Raw genomic sequence first — 26,199 nt, forward strand, 5'->3', positions numbered from 1 at the left:
CGTCATACGCGCTGCACGGCGTGACGGCTCATAAGGCCGCGCAGCTCCCCCCCACCCGACCGGAACACCCGACCGCAACACCCGACTGGATGGCTGGCCGTCGCTCAGCCCCGAGGTTCGAGTCACGCGATGTGGAGGCGCTCCTGGACGCGGTGGAGCAGAGGAGGGACGCCCTGTATCCCGGGCACGGCCGCAGAGTTGCCCCACGCCACAGCCGGCGTCTGTGGAGGGAAGTGGCAGAGGCCGTCACCGCTGTGGCCCTGACACCACGGACAGGCACCCAGTGCCACAAGAAGGTGAACGACCTCGTCAGAGCAGGCAGGGTGAGCCTCCCCCATATCCCCCCTCCCCCATATCCCCCCTCCCCCATATCCCCCCCTCCCCCATATCCCCCCTCCCCCATATCCCCCCTCCCCCATATCCCCCCTCCCCCATATCCCCCCTCCCCATATCCCCCATATCCCCCCTCCCCCATATCCCCCTCCCCATATCCCCCCCTCCCCCATATCCCCCCTCCCCCATATCCCCCCTCCCCATATCCCCCCTCCCCCATATCCCCCCTCCCCCATATCCCCCCTCCCCCATATCCCCCCTCCCCCATATCCCCCCTCCCCCATATCCCCCCTCCCCCATATCCCCCCTCCCCCATATCCCCCCTCCCCCATATCCCCCCTCCCCCATATCCCCCCTCCCCCATATCCCCCCTCCCCCATATCCCCCCCTCCCCCATTCCCCCCCTCCCCCATATCCCCCTTCCCCCATATCCCCCCTCCCCCATATCACCTATATCCCCCCTCCCCCATATCCCCCCTCCCCCATATCCCCCCTCCCCCATATCCCCCCTCCCCCATATCCCCCATATCTACCCTCCCCATATCCCCCCTCCCCATATCCCCCCTCCTCCATATCCCCCCTCCCCCATATCCCCCTCCCCCATATCCCCCCTCCCCCATATCCCCCATATCCCCCCTCCCCCATATCCCCCCTCCCCCATATCCCCCCTCCCCCATATCCCCCTCCCCCATATCCCCCCTCCCCCATATCCCCCCCTCCCCCATATCCCCCCTCCCCATATCCCCCTCCCCATACCCCCTCCCCCATATCCCCCTCCCCATATCCCCCTCCCCATATCCCCATATCCCCCCCTCCCCCATATCCCCCTCCCCCATATCCCCCCTCCCCCATATCCCCCTCCCCCATATCCCTCCTCCCCCATATCCCCCCTCCCCCATACCCCCTCCCCCATATCCCCCCTTCCCCCATATCCCCCCTCCCCCATATCACCTATATCCCCCTCCCCATATCCCCCCTCCCCATATAACCTATATCCCCCTCCCCATATCCCCCCTCCCCCATAACCCCCCTCCCCCATATCCCCCCTCCCCCATATCCCCCATATCTCCCCCTCCCCCATATCCCCCCTCCCCCATATCCCCCCTCCCCCATATCCCCCCTCCCCCATATCCCCCCTCCCCATATCCCCTCCTCCCCCATATCCCCCCTTCCCCCATATCCCCCCTCCCCCATATCACCTATATCCCCCCTCCCCCATATCCCCCCTCCCCCATATCCCCCCTCCCCATATCCCCCCTCCCCCATATCCCCCCTCCCCATATCCCCCTCCCCCATATCCCCCCTCCCCCATATCCCCCATATCCCCCCTCCCCCATATCCCCCCTCCCCCATATCCCCCCTCCCCCATATCCCCCCTCCCCCATATCCCCCCTCCCCTATATCCCCCTCCCCCGTATCACCTGATCACTGCCTGATGTCAAACCATGCATGCTTCATTGTGTATCGCAGGACCAAACGTCCAGGCACCCATCCCCGCAGATGCACACCGCCCGCAGGATGCCCCTCGGAGACCACAGGAGACGGAGAGACCCGCACCCTCCAGCATGCGACGCCCGCAGGATGCCCCTCGGAGACCACGGGAGACGGAGAGACCCGGACCCTCCAGCATGCGACGCCCGCAGGATGCCCCTCGGAGACCACGGGAGACGGAGAGACCCGGACCCTCCAGCATGCGACGCCCGCAGGATGCCCCTCAGAGATCACGGGAGACGGAGAGACCCGGACCCTCCAGCATGCGACGCCCGCAGGATGCCCCTCGCACACCACGGGAGACGGAGAGACCTGGAGCAACAGGGAGACGACACCCCCGTCACGTGCGGGAGCGACCACCCAGCGATGAGGGGGGCAGCCACAGGCCCCCGTCACATCCGAGCCAGGACACCACTACCCAGGACACCACTATCCAGGACACCCCTACCCGGGACACCACTACCCAGGACACCCCTACCCGGGACATCACTACCCAGGACACCCCTACCCGGGACAGCACTACCCGGGACAGCACTACCCGGGACAGCACTACCCGGGACAGCACTACCCGGGACAGCACTACCCAGGACACCCCTACCCGGGAAGACGAAATACCGGACAGTGACTCAGAGTGGATGGGTGGAGACGAACCCCCACCCCAAAGTGCCATGGAGTCAGAGTGGGACGAAGAGCACGACACAACGCCACTGCTGTCACCAACACCCTCCACCATCGCAGAAACACTCACCACGGTTGGGCACTTTAGTGATGAGGCGTCGGGTACACTCACTGGTACGCACAACACAGCCGTCCCGGTACAGCAGGTGGAGGTAGGAGCAGCAGAGGGACCGGGCGGTCGGAGGGCAGCCCAGGCCAAGCGAACATCTGCCGCCCAGATGGATCCCGGGTTCCTGCAGTTACCACACCCACACATAGATCCGATGCAACCACCGACATGGAGACGAGCGAATAGGGTGACGGGTGGCTTGCGGCGGCTGCGGTCGCAGGTGGAGGAGTCCACCCGCGTCCAGGAGCTGGGAGTGGTCCCGGTCATGCGTGCCACCCAGGCTGACACCGCACGGGTGGCGTCCGCGGTGGAGGCAATGGGTGCGACGGTGTCAGACATGGGGAACGGTTTGTGAGGCCTGGGGCCTTCCGTGCAGGCGGCGTCTGTGGCCCAGGAAATGGCTGCCCTCTCACAGGAGGCCATGAGCCAGTGCCAGCGCCAGATGGCAGAGGCGCTCAACGCCATAGCCCAGTCTCAGCAGGCCATGGCCCAGTCTCAGCAGGCCTTGGCCCAGTCTCAGCAGGCCATAGCGCAGTCTCAGCAGGCCATGGCCCAGTCTCTGCAGGCCATGGCCCAGTCTCTGCAGGCCATGGCCCAGTCTCAGCAGGCCATCGCTGAGGGCATGGGCGCCAGTGGCCATGTGCGAGCCGGCGTCGCACTGTCACAGGCAGGGTTTGACAACCCCCTGGGCTCCATGGCTGCAAACCTGCAGACCCCTGTCGATACCAGCATGGGCCTCCAGGACTGGCAGCGCAAGATGTCGGGGGCGCGTCGGATGGCCAGTCCGTTCGCATCCCCCACCCATGTAGAGGCCTGGGGGCCATCGGGCACCCCGAGGGAGGAGGAGGTGGTGTGGTCCGTCCCGGCTCCCTCTGTAGGGGAGGTCCCGGTACACCGCGACACCTCGGACTCCCCCCCTTCCGTCCCAGGTGCATCGGGTGGGCAACGGGCAGGACAGGCTGGCAGCTCGCCATCCCAGTCGCCCGGGCCGCAGCCTGGCCCATCTAGGCCAGGATGCCCCAGGAAACGGCCGCCAAAGGGATCCAGTGTCAGAGGGCAGGAATCACAGGAGTCCACCTCCAGTTCTGCTGTACTGTCTGGGGAACCACGTAGACGTAGTCAAAGGGCCCGTGAGGCCAAACAATTAGACACTGAGTAAGTTGGCACGGGTGCAGGGCACAGATGAGTTTTAGGGGCTAGGGCACGTGCATGAACTCCTTTGGTTATTAAAGTCAATGGTACACCTACCGAAGCTGCCTTTGTGCTCTGTCCAAAGCGTGCGGGCGTGTCATGTACGTTGAGCGCAAGTGTGTGTGTGAGGGGTGGTCTTACCTCAGCCCCAGGTGAGTCTGCCCCCTTCCCCCTGGGCCGCCATCAACATCCCCCGGGCAGAGGACGGGACCGTGCGCTGCAGTGTCACAGCCGCATGCAGGGATGGTCCGGGTGGATGGTGGTACTGTGGCCATGGGTCAGACATAGTCCAACGATGTAGAGCCAGGAGCTCATCGGAGGCGGGTTGTCATCATCCTCCATGGCCTGCAATAGACACGCGTCCACCCGCAACTGGGTGAGCCCGGCCCGTTGTGCCGCCGGTGGATCGGCAATTGGGGGGGGGGGTGGTGTGCATGTGGGTGGGGTGTGTGGGGTTGGGGAGGGGGGTGAGGGTGCTGGGTGGGTGGATGGGTGGGGGGTGTGGGTGGTCGGCTGTTGCCATGGTGTGCGGTCTGTGGCCATACTACCCGATTCCCACGCCCATCTAGTCAGTGAAGCGGGCGTCTATCAGTCTGTCCCGTGCCCGCTGGGCCAGCCGGTAACGGTGGACAGCCACCCGCCTGTGTCTACCCCGTCTGCCCTGACCATTGCCCCCATCCCCCTCATCTGGGGAGGACTGGGCCTCTTCCTGCTGCTCCTCCACTCCGCCCTCCTCTGCCTGCGGCACATAGCCCCTCTGCTGGGCTATGTTGTGCAGGACGCAGCACACCACAATGATGCGGCCGACCCTATCTGACCGATACTGGAGGGCGCCCCCAGAGAGGTCCAGGCACCTGAAACGCATCTTCAGCACGCCAAAGCACCTCTCGATCACTCCCCTTGTCGCTACATGGGCATCATTGTAGCGGTTCTCCGCCTCATTGCGTGGCCTCCGTATAGGCGTCATCAGCCACGATCGCAATGGGTAGCCCCTGTCGCCCAGCAACCAGCCCCTCAGCCGGGGATGGCGTCCCTCGTACATGCCGGGGATGGATGACCGCGACAACACGAATGAGTCGTGTACACTGCCTGGGTGACGGGCGCAGACGTGCAGGATCATCATGCGGTGGTCGCAGACCACCTGTACGTTCATCGAATAGGTCCCCTTCCTATTAGTGAACACGGCCCTGTTCTCTGCAGGTGGCCGCACGGCGACGTGCATCCCATCGATCGCGGGGGCAGGATTCACGGCGGCCAACGGCCATTCTCCGACCCGGCGGGGGGTTGGAGAATGACGCCCCACATGCTGTAATCTCCAAGTTTATGAATGATGTACATTTAGTCACCTGTAAGTGGGAGAATTTTACATGGTTCATGCACAATGCAGAATATGACAGAGCGTGTGAAATGTTGCAAATGATGAGGCAATTATTTTTAATTGGACTTTGTTTAAAAAGGCTAGTATTTTGTATTCTGCTTTATTTGGTCATCATTTCAGTGAGAATTTTAGTTGGCAGTAACTTTTCAACAATATGGTATTTACAAAAGCAACAAAATAATTGGGGGGTCTTTTGATAGCCAAATATAAAATCATCTTTGGGTGCGTGTGTTAAATAGCAGTTTTCTTTTCTCCACGTGGAATAAGGATGCTGGTGTTTAGATGCAAACGCTTTGAATGTTTATTTATTTGAGCCTTCTGTAGTGTACATTTGTATCAGAGGAAATTAAGGAGAAGCCTGCAAAGAAAAGGATACACACATACATTTTACAGGGAATTGTGTGAACACCAGAAAAGATAATTTAGTGATGTGTTGCACTACGCACGCAATAATAATATTTATCAAATAAACAATCTTGACTGTCATAAAAACTCGGAGCAGGGGTAGGCAATTCAGTCTTGAGCCGACTCTGCCATTCAATACGATCATGGATGATTTCATCTCGGTCTTTCCCCTTTCCTCCCCGTTCGCCATAACCCTTCAAGCCATTATAAATTAAAATCTGTCCATCTCAAATTTACTGAATTATCCCAGCATCCACCGCACTCTGGGGTAGTGAATTCCACAGAATCACGACCCTTTGAGAGAAGTAGTTTCTCCTCATCTCAGTTTCAAATCTGCTCCCCCTTATCCTAAACTATGACCTCTCGTTCTAAATTGCCTCACAAGAGGAAACATCCGCTCTACATCAACTTTGTCAATCCCCTTTATCACCTTGATACACCTCAATTAAACCTCTCATTCTTCTAAATTCTAGAATGTATAGGTCTAATGGTGTCAAGGGGTAGCACTGTTGCTTCACAGCACCAGGGACCCGGGATTCCCGGCTTGAGTCACTGTCTGTGCGGAGTCTGCATGTTCTCCCCGTGTCTGTGTGGGTTTCCTCTGGGTGCTCCGGTTTCCTCCCACAAGTCCTGAAAGACGTGCAGTTAGGTAATGTGGCCATTCTGAATTCTTCTCCCTCAGTGAACCCGAACAGGCGCCGGAATGTGGCGACTAGGGGATTTTCACTGTAACTTCATTGCAGTGTTAATGTAAGCCTACTTGTGACACTAATACAGATTATATTATATAAACTGCTCAATCGCTCTTCATAAAACAAACCCCTGATCTCTGGAATAAATCGAGTGAACCTCCTCTGAACTGTCTCAATGCAACTACATCCCTCCTCAAGTAAGGGGACCAAAATTGCACAATACTCCAGGTGCAGTCTCACTAATGTCTTGTACAGTAGCAGCAAAGCTATTATACTCTATTCCTGTAGCAATAAATGCCAAAATTCCATTTACCTTCCATCTTTAAAAGCAAATTACTGCGGATGCTGGAATCTGAAACTTTGACAAAGAGTCATTGGACTCGAAACGTTAGCTCTTTTCTCTCCCTACAGATGCTGCCAGACCTGCTGAGATTTTCCAGCATTTTCTCTTTGTTACCTACCTTATTACCTGTTGTATCTGCATCCTAATTTTCTGCAATTCATTCAGAAGGACACCCAGATCCCTCTGCACTGTAGCACTCTGAAGTTTCTCTCCATTTAGATCATAAGTTGCCTTTTTATTTTTAGAACCAAAATTGATCACCTCACACTGATTCAAGTTAAACTCCAGTTGGCCCACTTACCTAACCTAGCCATATCCACTTCTAAATTTATTATTTCTTTATTGCAACTTACTATCCCACCTAATCATTTCATTCTATGAAAACATATATTCATAATTTATAATTTCCATTTTTTGTGACTAAAATCAAAGAAAATAAAAATTGGGAAATTTGTATTTTTAAAACCGTGTTTGTCCTGTGGCATTTCTCGTAGTTTGGGGAAAGTGCTGTTTTTGATGATTACTGGAATGCATTTGTAGTCAAGAGGCACAATGGTTTGCCCTTTGTTGGAATATATCAAACTTACCCAAGCAACAGGATTAATGGGACACCTTTATTACAGAAGTTAATTCAAGATCCATTAAAGATCCAAATATACTTAAAAAATAAATACATCTTCCACAACATTGCGGAGAGTCAGCAATCAGTCAGACAATTCTTTGTTCTACAATACCATTATTTGTAAAAACATTTGAAAAATGATGGAAACGCAAAGAACCTCAGGTCCACCCAGCCTGTCCCCACATAATTGTGGTGCCTTGTGCATCACAACATGGACTCTTCACCCCACCAAGAACTCTGCACTCTAGGCAGAGGCAAAACTAGCTCTTGGGCTAAAGGGATCAAGGGAAATGGGGAGAAGATGGGATCAGGGTATTGAACTTGATGATCAGCCATGATCATAATGAATGGCAGAGCAGGCTCAAAGGGCCGAATGGCCTCCTCCTGCTTCTATTTTCTATGTTTCTATATGGATTAAAATCCCAATGTCAAGGAAAGAACTCTGCAAAATTCCCTTCTGAGCCACTGGCGATCAGAGCTTGCTCAGGACACCACTCTAGCCCTGGATTCCTCAGTGTCTGCCTTATAGATAGATAGAACATTACAGCGCAGTACAGGCCCTTCGGCCCTCGATGTTGCGCCGACCTGTGAATCCACTCTAAAGCCCATCTACACTATTCCCTTATCATCCATATGTCTATCCAATGACCATTTGAATGCCCTTAGTGTTGGCGAGTCCAGTACTGTTGCAGGCAGGGCGTTCCACGCCCTTACTACTCTGAGTAAAGAACCTACCTCTGACATCTGCCCTATATCTATCTCCCCTCATTTAAAGCTATGTCCCCTCATGCTAGACATCACCATCCGAGGAAAAAAGCTCTCACTGTCCACCCTATCCAATCCTCTGATCATCTTGTATGCCTCAATTAAGTCACCTCTTAACCTTCTTCTCTCTAACGAAAACAGCCTCAAGTCCCTCAGCCTTTCCTCATAACATCTTCCCTCCATACCAGGCAACATTCTGGTAAATCTCCTCTGCACCCTTTCCAATGCTTCCACATCCTTCCTATAATGCGACGACCAGAATTGCACGCAATACTCCAAATGCGGCCGCACCAGAGTTTTGTACAGCTGCAACATGACCTCATGGCTCCGAAACTCAATCTCTCTACCAATAAAAGCTAACACACCATACGCCTTCTTAACAACCCTCTCAACCAGGGTGGCAACTTTCAGTGATCTATGTACATGGACACCGAGATCTCTCTGCTCATCCACACTACCAAGAATCCTACCATTAGCCCAGTACTCTGTCTTCCTGTTATTTCTTCCAAAATGAATCACCTCACACTTTTCTGCATTAAACTCCATTTTCCACCTCTCAGCCCAGCGCTGCAGCTTATCTATGTCCCTCTGTAACTTGTAACATCCTTCCGCACTGTCCACAACTCCACCGACTTTAGTGTCATCTGCAAATTTACTCACCCATCCTTCTACGCCCTTCTCCAGGTCATTTATAAAAATTACAAAGAGCAGCGGCTCCAAAACAGATCCTTGTGGTACACCACGAGTAACTGGACTCCAGTCTGAACATTTCCCATCAACCACCACCCTTTGTCTTCTTCCAGCTAGCCAATTTCTGATCCAAACTGCTAAATCACACTGAATCCCATGCCTCCGTATTTTCTGCAGTAGCCTACCGTGGGGAACCTTCTCAAACGCTTTATTGAAATCCATATACACCACATCAACTGCTTTACCCTCATCCACCGGTTTGGTCACCTCAAAGAACTCAATAAGGTTTGTGAGGCACGACCCACCCTTCACAAAACCGTGTTGACTATCTCTAATCAAATTATTCCTTTCCAGATGATTATACATCCTATCTCTTATAAACCTTTCCAAGATTTTGACACAACAGGAGTAAGGCTCACTGGTCTATAGTTACCGGGGTTGTCTCTACTTCCCTTCTTGAACAAGGGGACAACATTTGCTATCCTCCAGTCTTCTGGCACTATTCCGGTAGAAAAAGATGACTTAAAGATCAAAGCCAAAGGCTCAGCAATCTCCTCCCTAGCTTCCCAGAGAATCCTAGGATAAATCCCATCCGGCCCAGGGGACTTATCTATTTTCACACTTTCCAGAATTGCTAACACCTCCTCCTTATGAACCTCAAGCCCTTCTAGTCTAGTAGCCTGAATCTCAGTATTCTCCTCGACAACATTATCTTTTTCCTGTGTGAATACTGACGAAAAATATTCAGTTAGCACCTCTCCTATCTCCTCGGACTCCAAGCACAACTTCCCACTACTGTCCTTGACTGGCCCTACTCTTACCCTAGTCATTTGTTTATTCCTGACATATCTATAGAAAGCTTTAGGGTTATCCTTGATCCTACCTGCCAAAGACTTCTCATGTCCCCTCCTGGCTCTTCTTAGCTCTCTCTTTAGGTCCTTCCTAGCTAACTTGTAACTCTCGAGCACCCTAACGGAACCTTCATGCCTCATCTTTACATAAGCCTCCTTCTTGACAAGTGTTTTGACTGCTTTAGTCAACCACGGTTCCCTTGCTCGACCATTTCCTCCCTGCCTGACAGGTACATACTTATCAAGGACACGCAGTAGCTGTTCCTTGAACAAGCTCCACATTTCCATTGTGCCCATCCCCTGCAGTTTTCCTCTCCATCCGATGCATCCTAAGTCTTGCCTCATCACATCATAATTGCCTTTCCCCCAGATATAACTCTTGCCCTGCGGTATATACCTATCCCTTTCCATCACTAAAGTAAACGTAAGCGAATTGTGGTCACTATCACCAAAGTGCTCACCTACCTCCAAATCGAACACCTGTCCTGGTTCATTACCCAGTACCAAATCCAAAATGGCCTCGCCTCTCGTTGGCCTATCTACATACTGTGTACCTTAAGTGGTATTACCAGCCAAGCCAGAAACGGGTCCAGCTCTAATTTGAACGAATTCAGGGAATCAGTATCCATTGGCAGACATTTCCAGAGACCCCCCTATTGTCTGGGAAAAGAGCAACTGTCCAATAGCCAACCTTGTGCTGCCCTTGTGCAGTGTGTACATTCGACCCCCATCTTTCAGAACCTATTTACCTGGAACAAATTGTTAACTTGGCACAACCTATTTGTTTCATTTTATAAACTGTAATCAGGATATTCCCAAGTGTAAACTTTAAAATGTAGAGTCTCAACTCTCTTATCCTATCTTGATAACTAAGATGCTTTACCTGGGAGTTAGTCCAGTAATTCTCTGCCACATCCTTTCTAAAGTCTCATTATCATCCACTTTTTGGTGAGGCCAAAACTGAGCACAGTGGCCTTTATTTTACATACATTTGTTTTATTTTGCTTTATGTTTTGAGTATTATTGAGACGGTGGTTTAGTGGGAATCTCACTGGACTCGTAATCCAGAGGCCCAGACGACCGCACTGGATACATGGGTTCAAATCTTGCCACAGCAGCTGGTGGAATTTAAGTTCAGTTAACAAAATCTGGAATTAAAAGCTCGTCTCAATAATATCGATCATGAAACCATTGTCATAAAAACCCACCTGATTCACTGATATCCTCTGGGGAAGGAAATTTGCCAACATGTGGCTGACATGTGATTCCTGACTCAGTAATGTGGTTGACACTTAACTGGCACTTATTTCAAGGGCAATTATGGATAGGCAACAAATGCTGGCCTTGCCAGCGATGCCCACACCTCATTAAAGAATGGAACAAAATACAGCAGGAGGCCATTTGGCTTATCCATGCCCGTACTGGTTCTTTGAAAGAGCTATTCAATTAGTTCCACTTCCCTGCTACCGATGACCCTGCAATTCTTTTCTTTTTGAGTATTTTGTCAGTTCCTGTTAGAAATTTGGAACAACATAGGAACAGGAGGCCATTCAGCCCTTTGACCCTGCTCAGAACCTGTTTCCAAGCAGCATGTTCCAGATCACATTTTTTGAAAAATAGGGTCTTAATCTCTCCTTCAGCTTCTCTGTTACTTTTCTTAAATGCCAGGTTTGTAACAATTATTTGCAGTCTTTTGAAAAGTCAGACTTTGCTAAATTCGTGAAAGTGCTTGGATTACTTGTACCATTGTTGGATAGCTACATTGCACGTCTTATTTTGTTTTATCTCTCATCTTGTATGATTGTGACCACTGGGACATTTGGCATAGGCTTCAGAAAAAACACAAGGGCATTCATTCAAAGAATAACAGAAGACCGTTCAATGTCAGTGAGGCTCATTCTCAAACTTGTGAAGCGGGAGATGCACAGACTCCAGTGTCTTTATGCATGGAACCTCGAATACCAGGATACATTCGCCACGGAAAAGTCTTGACCAATCAGAGTCAACTAGTTAATCTGCACCCCTTTTCTCATGCAATGTAAATTGTTGTTCCCTTTGAAATTTGACATTCTTACGTCTGTCCTGATGAGTGGAAGTCTAAAAGCTTCGACAATATGTTGCTTTTTTCAGTAATGCCTCCTTTTACCTAACTGTCTCAATCTCGTTGCCTAACACCCATGAATGAAAGAGCACCATAGAAGCATTTTCTGCATTACTGCCTGAGAGGAACACACTGTGGAGCAGATGATTTGACAATCTGCTGTGGGCTAGGGGCAGAGCAAGATAGAGGGGGTGGGGTGGGGGGGGTGTGTGGTCTCTATGTCTGCATCAGATTAGCTGCTGCATTGCTGCACATGACACCATGTGAAGCATCCTGCAGACAGACACCTCCACCCTCTGATTGCAAGGTGATAAAAACTCACCGGTTTTCACCTGGAACCCTTTTCTACAGATCCACCCCAACGTTGGGGAACACTTGAGTTTTTTTTTATTCGTTCATAAGATCGTAAGACACAGTAGCAGAATTAGGCCACTTCTGCTAGCAGGGTGACCCCCATCTGAGGCAAAACACAAGTTTTATTTATGTAACATCCCACATACTACTCCCCTTCCCAACCCACCTTTAATAGTGTGCCCCAGGCCACTTCAGCTGCCACCTACTCCACTGCCAGCCCCCACCGCGCTTCCCACCATTCCCAACAATTGTTTTCATCTCCCAAAGCCTGTACCCCACACGCACGGTGGCAGATATTACAAACTTACACACTCCGAGAACAATACATTTTTAAAAAAGCAGCAAAAAACAAACAAGTCCTGAGAACACTGCCACAAGTCAGCCACGCAGGTGAACCCACCCAGAATCTTCAGATGTTCCCAGTCCATGTTCCTTTATAAAGTTAATTCCCCCCTCCGGCGCATCAAAATAATGTGGGCGACTCTGACAAGGTTATTTTCCAGCTTCACGATGCCTGAAGACCCTCACACGGCGGGGGCGGGGGGGCGGCGGGGATGAACCTTCACACTCAGGCAGCACTATGAAGTCAAAGGGCACAAGATGTGTGGAAGTTCAAGGCCACTGGTTATGGAGGCCAGGCTGTCAGGAATTGTGTCTAGGTGGCTGGCTGTTCTACTTGGAAGGCTTGTTTAATCTGCAGCCCATGTGAGCTGGGGGAATGAGGGTGCCCTCTCAGGCTGACGTTGACTTGCTAATTGCAGTCTTCGCACACAACAGGTGTGCCTTGCCTGCCACAAGGGTCACTAACCCAATCAGCTCCCTGACCCTTCCATGATGAGCCAATTATGCTAATTTAGTCAACATTGCATTGCATGAGTGTGCCACTGATTGGTGCCCGATGTTTAACCTATTCTTCTGCCAGGTGCACAACTGAGCTATGACGTGCAGCTCCCGTTTAGACCTGACAGGTCTTCGTCACTCCTTGCACACTGTGGTAGTCTGTGTTAGAACGATTACGGTACCTGGTAATGCCAGAATACCATTGGTAGAGAATGTACTTCTTCCCATTGGTTAAGCCTATATATTAGCTCCGCCCTGCAAGGCGGGGTATAAGAGCCCGTGCCACCCCAGCAGCTTTCTTCTGTACCTGCGCTTGCTGGGGGAAACATCTAGCATAGTAAAGCCTTCAATTGTCTCCAATGTCGTTTCTGGAGTTGTTGATTGTGCATCACACCTGTTGCCCAGGTTTTACCAGGACCTATTCTTAGACTGCAACACGGTTGCCGCAGCTCTCCCCCGACTGGAGTAGCGGCTGTCGTCCGGTAATCCGCATCTCCATCAAATCCACTTCCAGTGGCAGGAGGAGGGATGAGCTGTGGTTGCCAGGGTAACCAGGATTGCGGATGTGCTGGGTGGCAGATCAGTGGACTGGGTGAATCGCAATGAACAGCGGTGAGTGTCCATTAATGCCATCTATGAAACATTCGTGCTTGGACCCGACAGCACCCATGGTCTTGAGGTTGCGCGGGTGTGCAGTAGACTCCTATCTGAGCGTACCCCTGCTCAGATGGAATTTCACATTGGCTCCAAGACCCGACCCCCCCTCGGGAGCCGGAGCCATCTTCTCAGAGCAGCGAGGGAGCAACCCGCGGAGGAGGGAAGGAAGGGCCATGGGTGATGGCCATGCTCGTCTCCGAGTTGTCTCCCTCAGAGCTGCTGTGGTCTCCAGAGGGAAGAAGATGGCCAAACGTCGACTAATTAACCTGCAAAGGAAGCAAGATGGTATTATGGAGGGGATGAATGATGGGAGAAAGCTAACTCACGTGAGGCTTGCAATGTGGCTGCATGTCCTGAGGGGTCTCAATTCTGTTTGCTGCCCCCACCTCACCCTCTGCATAGATGCGGTCCTGCACCTTGCCGACCAGCTCAAGCGCGCTCTCATCATAGGATGTTGGGCTTCTCAGCCCGGGCATGACTCCGGCAGGCTCTGTCCGATTGTGTTCAAGTTGGTCCTGCAATGAGACAGATGGGTGAGTATGCGGGAGTCCTGCCAGGACAGGCGGTGATGAAGACTGGCATGTGTGGGACGTGAGTGGGAGTGGGGATGTGAGGAGCAGATTATATACTGGGGGGACCCTGGGGTGTGGGGTGGGAGGGGAGGACACCATGACAAGTGTTGGGAATTCGGGAGGTGGCTGGGTGAGAGATCACCATGGGGGTGCAGTGGCAGTGTGAAGGGGTTCAGCGAATGACCTACTTATGTTCCTACGTGTTATAGTCTTATGGAAGACACAAGGAGCCAGACCTACACTGGCTGTGAAGGGGGTTATCCATTTTCTCCCGGCACTATTGCCACATCCTCTTATGGAGCGAGCTGGCACTCACTATCGCAGCCACTCTCTCTCAGGCAGGGTTGCTGATCTTGCTTGATGGATGTCTGAACGATCATGGGAAGATGTCGCACCTCGGCTCCACACCACCCAGGAGTTTGTTTTGGGCTCCCTCGTGAACCATGGTGCTGTCTTCCTGGCCGCCATCCCCCCGAATGGACTTGTAGCAAGTGCTGGGAGGCGTTTCAAAGGAGCACCCAAATGATGACCAAGATTAGGCTTTCCCAGGGTGAGCGTATCAGAGACAAGCCGCCCCGGACTTGGCGTGAATCACAAGGGGAAAAAGGACTTGTGAAGGAGGCTGAATATTGGGTGAGGTTCTCCCTGGTTTTCTTCCTGGAACAGGCACTGAAATAATATGGTAAGATTCAACCCATTGCATCTTTGTACACCTCTGGACTAAATCACATGGCTAATTTTGATTTTGTTAATCCTATTCGGTTTATAACAGATGATCAACCTTGGTGTTGTAAAACCATGTGTTGAACTTGCTGCTGATCAATTCACTGAGTTCAATGGTATTGACAAGGAACTTGAGGGCAATGGGGGACAAGCAGGGAAGTGGAGTTAAGGCCACAGTAAGATCCGCCATGGTCTTATTGACTGGTGGAGCAGTCTCGATGGGCTGAATGGCCTACTCTTGCTCCTATTTCTTATGATCTGATGTATCACGGTTAAAACCATCAGTGTGCTACCAGCAGATGTCTTTGATTTTACCAATCAACCCCAGTTTGACAATGAGGTGTAAATGCTCATAAAATTTGATTTGGTGGTTTTGAAAACTTAATGATTACCAGAAGAAAGTCATATGAAACGGAAGTGTGCTAGTTGCTATCTTGGACTCTGTCCCATAATTTCCAGTTTGGAAAAGATGTAAGATTAAGATGAAAGGATGTCTGAATGAGATTTAGGTGGTTGACTAAAATATTTTCAAAGTTACCGAGGACATGAGAAACAAGGCCAACAACCATGTTGGACTTTATCCAGCTGAGGTCAATGCAGTGATTAAATGTCCATGTAGTCACAAGAAAACGATATATAACAGCTTAAAGCACTTTTATCAGTTGCTCATTAAATTGTACCAGCAGCAGAGAGATTAAATATCTGTAGTACAAAATTATATTTGAAAGCATCTTGGTCAGCTTTTAAAACTTTGATTTTTTTCCTCCAGAATACATTCAGGTTTCAAGCTTCTGTTCTTTGTGTATTTAAAAAAAAAAAGATTTGAACCCATTTATTAATGTTTGACATTCATTCACGGGATGTGGAGATCTCTGGCATGACCAACACCTATTGCCCATTGCCCTTGAGAAGGTGGTGGTGAGCTGCCACCTTGAATATAAATGGGTGATTCAGGCTATTTCATAGTGCCAAAGAGTCATCCATTACTATGGGTCTGGTGTTATGCACCAGTCACCCATTACCAGCCTTCCCGTACCAGCCTCCCCGAACAGGCGCCGGAATGTGGCGACTAGGGGCTTTTCACAGTAACTTTATTTGAAGCCTACTTGTGACAATAAGCGATTTTCATTTCATTTCATTTTCATTTCATTTCATTTCATTTCATGTATTGGGCAGATGGGTAAGGAAAGGCACATTTACTTCACCAATGACATGAGTGAGTTAGGTATGTTTTTACAACAATCCAATTGTTTTGTGATCACCATTACTTGTTTTTTCTTGGGGTGGCACAGTGGTTCGCACTGCTGCCTCACAGTGCCAGGGTCCCGGGTTCAATTCCGGCCTCAGGTCACTGTCTGTGTGGAGTCTGCACGTTCTCCCCGTGTGTGCGTGGGTTTCCTCCGGGTGCTCCGGTTTCCTCCCACAGCCCAAAGACGTGCAGGTTAGGCGGATTGGCCATAATCAGTTGCCTCTTAGTGTCCAAAGAGGTGCAGGTTAGGTGTGGTTACAGGGATGGGGAGTGAGCCCAGGTACGTTTCTCTTTTAGAGAGTCGGTGAAGACTCGATGGGCCAAATGGCCTCCTTCTGTACTGTAGGGTTTCTGTGATTTCTAGATTTATTTAATTAATTGAATTTAAATTCTTTAGGAGTCATGTCCCTGTAGGATTAGCGCTGACGTCTGGATCACTCATCCAGTAATGTAACTGTTATGCTACCATAACCCATAATTCACCAGCGCTACTTCCAAAGTAAAAAAATATTTAAAAACAATTCTTAAAGTAATATTTCTCTTTGTCGCATTTGTCGGCTTTGTTTTACGTGAACAAATTTTATTTTTTTTATTTTTGTGAGATTCTACAAACATTGTTAAGTATGTTAACCACAAGTTTAAATGAAGTGAAACAGATATTTAGATGCAGCATAGAAAATGTATAAACAAGAAAAGAATCAGATGTATAGACGTATGGTCATACGTTAAGATAAACTGTCGATATATTGTAGGGTAATCTGGCCATTCCAACGCATATGCATTCTTGGAAGTAATATGGTTTCTCAAAAAACATTTTCATGAATATATTATTGATTCCTTCCTTCAAAATGAAAATCTTTTGAGAGGTGAAATGCTATTAAAAAATAAATCGTGAAATTGATTTTATTTTGCAGTAGTGGCTTTTGATTGGTATTTTAAATGATTACGACATTGCAGTCAGAAAGCCTGATTCATTCTTCACAGAAACATCCAAAGTATTCCTGTCTCATGACCTGCAAAACATACCTTGCTAAACAGAGATAATGGTTTCCTACAACTTCATATCTCATAGCTATCGGAAATTCTACCCATGCACAGGTGAATTTCAAAGATTCAAGTGATAATTTCATGCCCATTGTTTTGAGATTTATGAAAGAAAATTAATTGAGGTGGTACCAGAGAATGATTTGGTATGGATCATTTTCCAATCTGGCTGAAGCTGCTCATGCCAAGATAGTCAGGTTGTCGAATTTCGGATTGGCCATCACCGGTACAACAATTCTGTGTCTTCTGCAATTGTCAGTACCTTCATTTTATTTTTCTTTACAAACACACAGGAAGGAGTTACAGGAGCTGCAGGGTCTGTACAAAGACAGCGTGGAGCACACAGGCGAGCAAGCCGGAGTCATCCAGCAGCTACAGGCCCTCAACCTGGATACACAGAAGGTGCTGAGGAATCAGGACGATGCTCATGCCTCGGAGACCAAGTCTTATCAAAAGGTAACTGGTACAATTCTTTTAAGTAAAGCAAATTTGAAAAAGTTTACAATTGCAAGTTACTTTGGCAAGGCATGTGGTTGGTTTTCACTTTCACAGCATGGGTGTTAATCTGGTGAAGTGGGTCACCTGGCTTGTTGTAGGACCCGTTTGCTTTTCATTCTGTACAATTCATAGTAAACCTACCCTTATCTGTTTGTAAAATATCATAATTGAACTCCCAAACTGATATTTTTGTAAAAATAGTATTTATTAAATAAGCATTTAAGTCAGCTATTTTGTGATCCTAAATTACATCAAGATTTATTTGAGATCAGTCTGCGGAGTTGAACTTCAGTATGTTATTTGAGAGGTGAAGTAACATTGTTTGTATCCCTTTAAAAATAAAAGGTGAATGTTATTGTTCAGCTGTGTAGTGGCTTCGTTAGAAAGAGAATGAGAGTTGCCGAATAGCCTTCTCTCCAACTTTTCTAAAAAGTTTCCAAAATTGCCTGAAGCAAAAAATGTGCTCGCATGTTATATATTCTGTTTCATTGTTTTGCCTTCATTGAACTTTATTATCCCGGTGAATTTAATAGTGAATGATTAAAATTGAGCTAGGTATAAACCCGCTGTTGCACCTGACCTTGCCAATTTCGGATGTGCGGGTTAGGACTAGCTGATTGGTGGTCCTAAAGGATGCTATATAATGCAGGTTTATTTTTCTTTTGCGTTCTCCCATTGATTATTTATTGATTATTTATATGTGTGCCGGCACTCCCAGCAATGTGTCAATGCTCTTGTCTTGACTTGGCCTTTTTAAGTGAAAAGGACTTTGCCAGACGATGATCATTTTCCGTGCAAGGAATTATTTTGTGTATTATTCTATTGTCTCAGTGTGAATATTTTCTGGATCTATTCTGTACTAATGATTTATATTTTTATGTTAGCACTACAGTGAGCTGAACATGCGTTATGATGCACTAACGTCCAGTGAGGCACAACACCATCAAAGAAATCTTTCCCTGACTGCCCAACTATATGGAAAGGAGGAACAAATAAACCGGCTTCTTGGAAAGCTGCAACAAGCTTTGGATTCTAAACAAACTGCAACACACAAGACTACTGCTAATTGTTTGGAGCGGGTAAGGTACTGGATATTAACAGTTGTTTATTGTAGCGGACAGAATTAAACGACGTTGAAAATCCCTTTCTGAAATGGTGGGGGTGAGTTGGAGTTAGAAAATCAGGGTTACCATTGTTGTAGCCTTGACTTTGCACCTGCTGCTACCGAGGGCCCCACACGAGGAACTGTTCAACAAAACTCCACCAGAAATGTTTAGGAATGCTAATTTGTCACTGACATAATGTTGAAGAGATCCACAAATGGTACTTTAATGGTTTTAACTGCATATCTCTGTTCAGGTTATGTTTTTGAATTACTTCCAGGTAGAGATTATTTTCCAGCTTGGTTCATTCTCACAGCTTAAATTTAGATTTTTTCGATGCTGCGACAGACGTGCCGTTTTGAAAGAGAGACTGGAAAGCCTGGGTTAGATCTGTTTTAGAACTTATTTCTGGTTGAAGGGTCCCCAAACCCAAACTGGAACATGTTTATGTCCGACAGGGTATTGAGGATCAATGTGGGTGGCTCAGAAATGTAGGCATTTACACCAGAACGGCCACGGAGTTAAGATTACAGGAACGTGGATAAGTGATGGTGTTCTCCATGTAGGTCCAAAAATGAAGGAAGAACAGGGGGATGAGGATGAAAAACAGGTGTATGTCGGATAAGACAGTATTGAAGAAGAGCAAAAATATCTAAGAATTGAGCCTGATATCACAATTGAGAGTCTGTTGCTGGTGTGTAGGCATAGATCAGGAGGTGACTTCTGTGGAGCATCGTTTTCTTGATGCTCTGGAATCTAACCTCTGGTATCATGAGAGGAATGAATGAAGGATTGTCACACACCTAAAGAGACTGCAAGAAAGGGTGGGGGAAGCAGTCACCTTGATTGTTCTTGTGAGGTCATTAAACCACTGCTGGCATGGCAATGAATCATGGAAGTCACAGAGATGGCATTTCCTTTGAGTTGACTATTTGTTTCCTGGATGTGGCTGCCCTCCTTGTTGCTTAGGTTACTTGCTTCTACCTTAGCTGCCATTGATTCTTGCTACTGCCCCTGTGTTGCTCCTTGCATTTTCTGATTCCTCTCGTTTGCTGCTGCTCCTCCTCTGCCTCATTTCACCCTTTTATGACTTGACCTCACTCCCACCCTTCTCTTAAGGCAAGAGAGTTTCTCCAGTACCGCTTTTTGACATTCATGGCCTACATATTTCCTCAGTTTTCTTTGGGGGAGGCGGTGGCGTAGTGGTTTTGTCACTCGACTCGTAATCCATCGGCCCAGGTAAATGCCGTAGGGACACGGGTTCAAATCCCAACATAGCCGCTGGTGGAACTTTAATTCAATTAATAAAATCTGGAATTGAAGTAAGTCTCCGTACATGAAGCTATCATTGTTTGTTGTAAAAACCCACCTGCTTCACTATTGCCCTTTAGGGAAGGAAATCTGCCATCCTCACCTGCTCTGGCCTACATGTGACTGCAGATCCACAGCAATGTGGTTCACTCTAACCTGCCCTCAGTAAGCCAATCAGTTCTGGGGCAGTTAGTGATTGGCAAACAATTCTGGCCTTGCCAGTGATGACAAAATCCCATGAAAGAATGAAGAAAAAATGCCCAGGTTGCCATCTTGCCCAGCTTATCTGAGGTGCCTTGAATTGTATTTAGAGTGATCTGCATTGCATTGCATGGTTACGGCACCCTGGGCAAGTGCGCAACACAAGTGAATTAACCAATAAATCTCATAAAAATTCGTGCTCCTTAATGGATTGTAACCAAAACTTTTGGGTCTGGTCCAGATCATAACAAAGTTTTAAAGTGTGGCATGCACCTACATCCATCTCGGGTCAAGGCGGTGGGATTACTAATGAGCCAAACTGACCAGTTTTCAGAATGTTTGAACCATTCAAGTATCCTGTTAACATTTTTAGAGGGTGGCTACAACATCCCTGTGAAAAAAGACAAACAAAAATAGCATGGCCTTCTGTGATAATGCAAACCTCTTGAGAGTCTCAGTAATTGCCATGTAGATTTAATGAGTACACCTCTTAATGAAACAGTTACAATTTCCATACCTATACTCATGCATGATTCCTATTGAAAATCCTTTATGTTTTTATGCGTGGAATACAGGGCACCAACAGGGCATCATGTCTGATAAATATTTCATGCTGTTTGCAGAAGTGGGTGTTTGAATGGTTGGTTGTACTTGCTTTTTTGTTTTTCTTTAACCTGCCCACATCAAAGGTGATATCAATATGTAGCTATGCCATTGTACAATGCACTTCTAATTACTAATTCATAGTATCTGACAGGGTGAGTGTATTCTGATCTAATTTAAAATTCTATTTCAACTTGACGGAACACTAATAATTTTAAATATGTTGGTTGTTGGAACTGTTTCTTGTGCTTAAGTCTCCGTAGAGGTCGACGTTCTCACCTGCCAACTATTCATGTGAGAGATATAATCAGCCGACAACTGGGAAACTGATTGCATGGGAAGTGATACGGGTGGGAAGTGCAGTTCCTGCCAGCTGACCTATGGAGTCACTTAGCACTCAGCCTCCAGCCTGTTATTCATTCTGCTAGCTGAAAGGACACATACAAAGTGCAATGGGTTAAAGTGGATGAATAAAAAACAAAAATGGAAAAAAATTGTTACAAATGGAAACAAAATATGCACATAATTGATGTAGACCATTGCAATGTTAACCGTGGTTCTCCAGAGGACATTTGATCATTCACTACCTGATGGCGTTGTTTGCATTGCATTGAGACGCTTTGTCAAATTTGCCAACACGACTTTGACTCATGTATATTATATTTTGTCTAATTGAGCAAGTGTGCTCCAAGGAAGTTGGACCAGAAATTGGTTTGGGCCATTTTTCATATGTTTGGGACAGCTGCCTAAACCAGGTGTGAGTCTATTCGTTAGCAGATGCAGAGGGCTTGGTGCCTGCTTTATGACACCTCTTTGAGATTTGGTTGCCCTCAGAAACAAGCAGTGGACCTGCTCCTGTCAGGAACTGTTGGAGTGAATGTGGCCTCGCAAAGTGGTCATCATCAGAAAGGTAGGTAAGTAAGCCCAGGAGGAGCAGGACTGTCAACTCTCACCTTGGCTCCATTGCTGCCCTGATTTGTCACCTGCCGCTCATCTGAGATGTTGCAAAGAGGTCAGTGGATCAAGTTTGGATGACCCTCAGGCTGGCTTGCTCTGGTAGGGGAGGCATTTATATCATCAGACTGCACACCGCTCTGTATTTAAATTGTGTCTGATGTAAAATATTGGCTTTGAAAGCCTTCATTGCTAGGTTTATATTTTTGGCTGCTTAGTTAGAGATTCCGGGCTGTGAATAATGGTGACTGTTGCTGCCAAATAATTGTTTATAGAGATATACGATAAAGCATGGAGGAGCTTAGAAGGATTTAATAACATTTTGTTGTGGTCAACTCTTTGTGAATTGTTCATGGGTGTTGCATGTAATGAACAGTTTTAGTTGAAAGAGAATGCGTACTCTATAGATGTTCTTTGCAGATCTAATAATCAAAATGTCATAATTTCTCAAGTGATTAAAGTAGTTGTGAGATGTTCCTGTCGGTGTGCCTGTTACTGACCCTGAAAATTGTTATAGCTCTGAGTATATTGTAAATTAGGATATTGTTGAAACTAGTGAAAAATCCAGATAGGTTTCAAACGGCTCTAACTTTAGCAAGTCAGTAACATCTTACACTCTCTTTCATTTAAAAAAATACCTGACACCAAGTGTCATTGTTTCAGTCACCTGGAATCGCCTTGCTTGCAGTGAGGGAGGGATCCAGCATGATGTCATTAACATACTAACAATAAATAAGATTCAAAAAACACTGCCATCGAATTACCTGGCACTACATTGGGCAGCTGAAATTTTAACTGTGGGAGAGACCTTTTTTTAAAATTAGTCATCGCAAACCATTAATTAACATGCTGAGTGGAATGTGTGATTTAATAGAAAATGAATTTGTTGGTGGTAAGGGGAAAAAATCAATCTCGATTCAGCCGCAACAATAACCTGCTTTAATACTCTCAAATCACATAATTAATAGAAAAGCCAACCTTTGCTAAGTCACCTGATGAATATGCAGTTGGTGTGAACAGTGACACCTAGCAGAGAACATTCTGATTTCTCACCAAGCAAGTAATATTGTCAGGACCCAAAAGACAATCTTTGCTTTGCTCCCTCATTAAGCTCTGAGTTCAGTACAAGTAAACATGTTGAATGTTGATGCTTTTAATACAGCAGGAATGCAACATAATATCTCAGCAATATTCAGTGATGCTAACTTTGCGTCACAATAGCTCTTGCAGATTTAAAGAGAAAATGAAAGCCTCTACAATTAAGATGAAGCAGGGGGACCTTTGGCTCCTCTGACCATCTGGGCTACCTAACTTATAGGGTGACACGGTAGCACAGTGGTTAGCACTGTTGCTTCACAGCGCCAGGGTCGTGGGTTTGATTTACCCTTGGGTCACTGGCTGTGCGGAGTCTGCACGTTCTCCCCGTGTCTGCGTGGGTTTCCTCCGGATGCTCCGGTTTCCTCCCACAAGTCTCGAAAGACGTGCTGTTAGGTGAATTGGACATTCTGAATTCTCCCTCCGTGTACCCGAACAGGCACCGGAATGTGGCGACTAGGGGATTTTCACAGTAACTTCATTGCAGTGTGAAGCAACAGTGCTAATCATTGCAGTGTTAATGTAAGCATACTTGTGACACCAATAAAGATTGTCATTATTATTAAACACATCCTAACCAATTTAACATTGCTCACGTCACTGTGCTGTAAACTTCTGAGGGGATTTTCTGGCCGACCTCACCAGTGGGATCTTCTGTGGGTTTCCCGGCGGCTGGAGGTGGATTCAGCGGGAATTCCCAGCGAGACCAGAAGATCCTGCCCCCAACCAACAGCGGGCCAATGGCTGCCAAGAAACATGGGGGGTGGGGGGTGAAAAATCCCGCCCCGGGTCTTCAAGAGTCTCCAAGACCTCCCCCCAGTCCCCAAATCTCTATGCCTGTATAAATTGATCATTGCTGGACCAGTTTCCCAAGTTAAACATGTACAGCAATGTGCAATTTGGATCCCAATGCTCTCCAATCTGGGGAGTGCTGAAATAAGAGAGAACGCATGGACATTAGAGAGGTTCGTGAAGTTGGCAGATTGGTGGAGTGCATTTCAGAAATACCTCATTGCCTATAATACCCCTTTGACGTCCTGTGGTTGTGAAAGACACCAAATAAATGGTGTCTTTTTTTCTTTGCCGATACCTAGAGCTTTATTGGTGGGATTGCAGCTTGGGAAGACCACCAAGGAGGCAAATAAAATTCTCGTTTTTGAAGCAAAGAATTTATGCTGAATTTGTACAAGATGTTGGTGAAGCTACAGTTGGCCTAATCCTGGACACCTCATTAAAGGAAGGATTTTCGAGTTATGGAAAATGTGCAGCAAATTTCATTAGAATGCTACCAGGAATATGAGGCTGCAATCATGAATTGAATATATACTTGAAAGGGAAAAAAATGCATTGCGATGGGAAAAGTATGGGGGAGGGGTTCTATTTGGTTAGCACTTTCAAACGGCTAGCAAGGGCATGCTGGACTGAATGGCCCCCTTCTCTGCTGCAAGATTATATGAAGAAAAGCCTCAAAATTTAACTTGAATTATAGTAGAGGTCTTTAAACTATAGAATGTTTTGAGAAAATGAATAGTGAAAGATTGTTTGCATTAGTTGGTGAATTTGATTGAAGGCTAACACTCAGGGAATAAAGAGAAAAGTTAAAAGAAATATTATCACAAGGGGGTAATTACAGCAAAGAATGCCTCGCTAGAAGTGGCTATTGAACTCAGACTACAAAATCATTTCAAAATAAGGATTGATAAGTATTTGTGTGGCACGGTGGCGCAATGGTTAGCACTGCTGCTTCTCATTACATAACATGAGAACTAAGAGTAGTAGCAGGCCATTTGGCCCATCGAGTCTGCACTGACCCTGCGAAGCGCAATCCCCCGCCCTTTTCACTTAACCCCACCCAACCTTTTGGACACACTTAGGGGAAATTTATCATAGCGAATCCACTTAAGCTGCATATCTTTGGACTGTGGGACGAAACCGGAGCACCCGGAGGAAACCCTCGCCGAGAAAGTGCAAACTCCCCACAGAAGATGGAATCGAACTTGGGTCCCTGGCGCTGTGACGCAACAGTGCTAACCGCTGTGCCACCGTGTCGCTCCCCCCACTCTGCCTATTTCAAAACCCCAAACAAAATGTCCAATGTCAGATGTGATACCATGATTGGACAGCAGTTAACTGAACAATCCTGATTGTGGTAATAGCTGCACTAACAACCAATTTAAGATAGTCAGTCAAGCTCGTAACGATGCACAGTTACACATGCTAGAAGTGACATACATTCATACGCAAGGCCCTGGGCGCGATTCTCCCAAAGGGAGACAAAGTCCCGATGCCGGAGTAAAAACCGGAATGTTGCACTCCGGCGTCGGAGCCCGCTCCCAGCCCTCTATTCTCCCGCCCCCGGGGGGGCTAGGAGTGGGGTCGTCTATTTTACGCGTGCTGGGCCTTGGCGCAGCGTAAATAGCGCCGCCGCGTAAATGACGCGGCCGGCGTCACGTAAATAAAGTCACCCGCGCAGGCACGGTTGCCGTCCTCCCCGAGGCCGCCCTGCAAGAAGATGGCAGATGGATCTTGCGGGGCGGAGGAGTAAAGGAGGTCCTCCTTTAGAGAGGTCGGCCCGCCAATCGGTGGGCCCCGATCGTGGGCCAGACCCCATCGGAGGGCCCCCCCGAGTGAAGGACCCTCCCTCCTGCCCGGCCTCCCTCCTGCCCAGCCTCCCACCTGCCCAGCCTCCCTTCCTCCTGCCCGGCCTCCCTCCCTCCTACCCGGCCTCCCTTCCTCCTGCTCGGCCTCACTCCCTCCCTCCTGCTCGGCCTCACTCCCTCCCTCCTGCCCGGCCTCCCTCCGTCCCTCCTGCCCGGCCTCCCTCCGGCCCGGCCAAACTCCCTCCTGCCCAGCCTCCCTCCGGCCCGGCCTCCCTCCCTCCCTCCTGCCCGGCCTCCCTCCCTCCTGCCCAGTCTCCCTCCGGCCCGGCCTCCCTCCCTCCTGCCCAGCCTCCCTCCTGCCCGGCCTCCCTCCGTCTGGCCCGGCCTTACTCCCTCTGGCCCGGCCTCCTTCCGGCCCGGCCTCCCTCCCTCCTGCCCAGCCTCCCTCCTGACCGGCCTCCCTCCGTCTGGCCCGGCCTTACTCCCTCTGGCCCGGCCTCCCTCCTGCCCGGCCTCCCTCCCTCCTGCCCGGCCTCCCTCCCTCCAGCCCGGCCTCACTCCCTCCCTCCTGCCCGGCCTCCCTCCCTCCTGCCAGCCTCCCTCCCTCCGGCCCGGCCTCCCTCCCTCCTGCCAGCCTCCCTCCCTCCGGCCCGGCCTCCCTCCCTCCTGCCAGCCTCCCTCCCTCCTGCCCGGCCTCCCTCCCTCCTGCCAGCCTCCCTCCCTCCCTCCGGCCCGGCCTCCCTCCC

General features: G+C 48.7%; 1 protein-coding gene across 8 annotated transcripts in view; it reads left to right on the plus strand.

Moving 5' to 3' along the window:
* Positions 1–26,199, plus strand: part of cntln (centlein, centrosomal protein) — a 725,020-nt gene that overhangs the window by 127,463 nt on the left and 571,358 nt on the right. For all 8 annotated transcript variants that reach the window (XM_072517511.1, XM_072517513.1, XM_072517506.1 and 5 more), the window contains exons 8-9: positions 17,386–17,544; positions 18,471–18,665. In XM_072517511.1, coding sequence (XP_072373612.1) covers positions 17,386–17,544; positions 18,471–18,665 — 354 coding nt within the window. The remainder of the gene's footprint in view (positions 1–17,385; positions 17,545–18,470; positions 18,666–26,199) is intronic.

Source organism: Scyliorhinus torazame, chromosome 9 (genome assembly GCF_047496885.1).
Source record: "Scyliorhinus torazame isolate Kashiwa2021f chromosome 9, sScyTor2.1, whole genome shotgun sequence".
NCBI classification, from domain to species: Eukaryota; Metazoa; Chordata; class Chondrichthyes; order Carcharhiniformes; family Scyliorhinidae; genus Scyliorhinus; species Scyliorhinus torazame.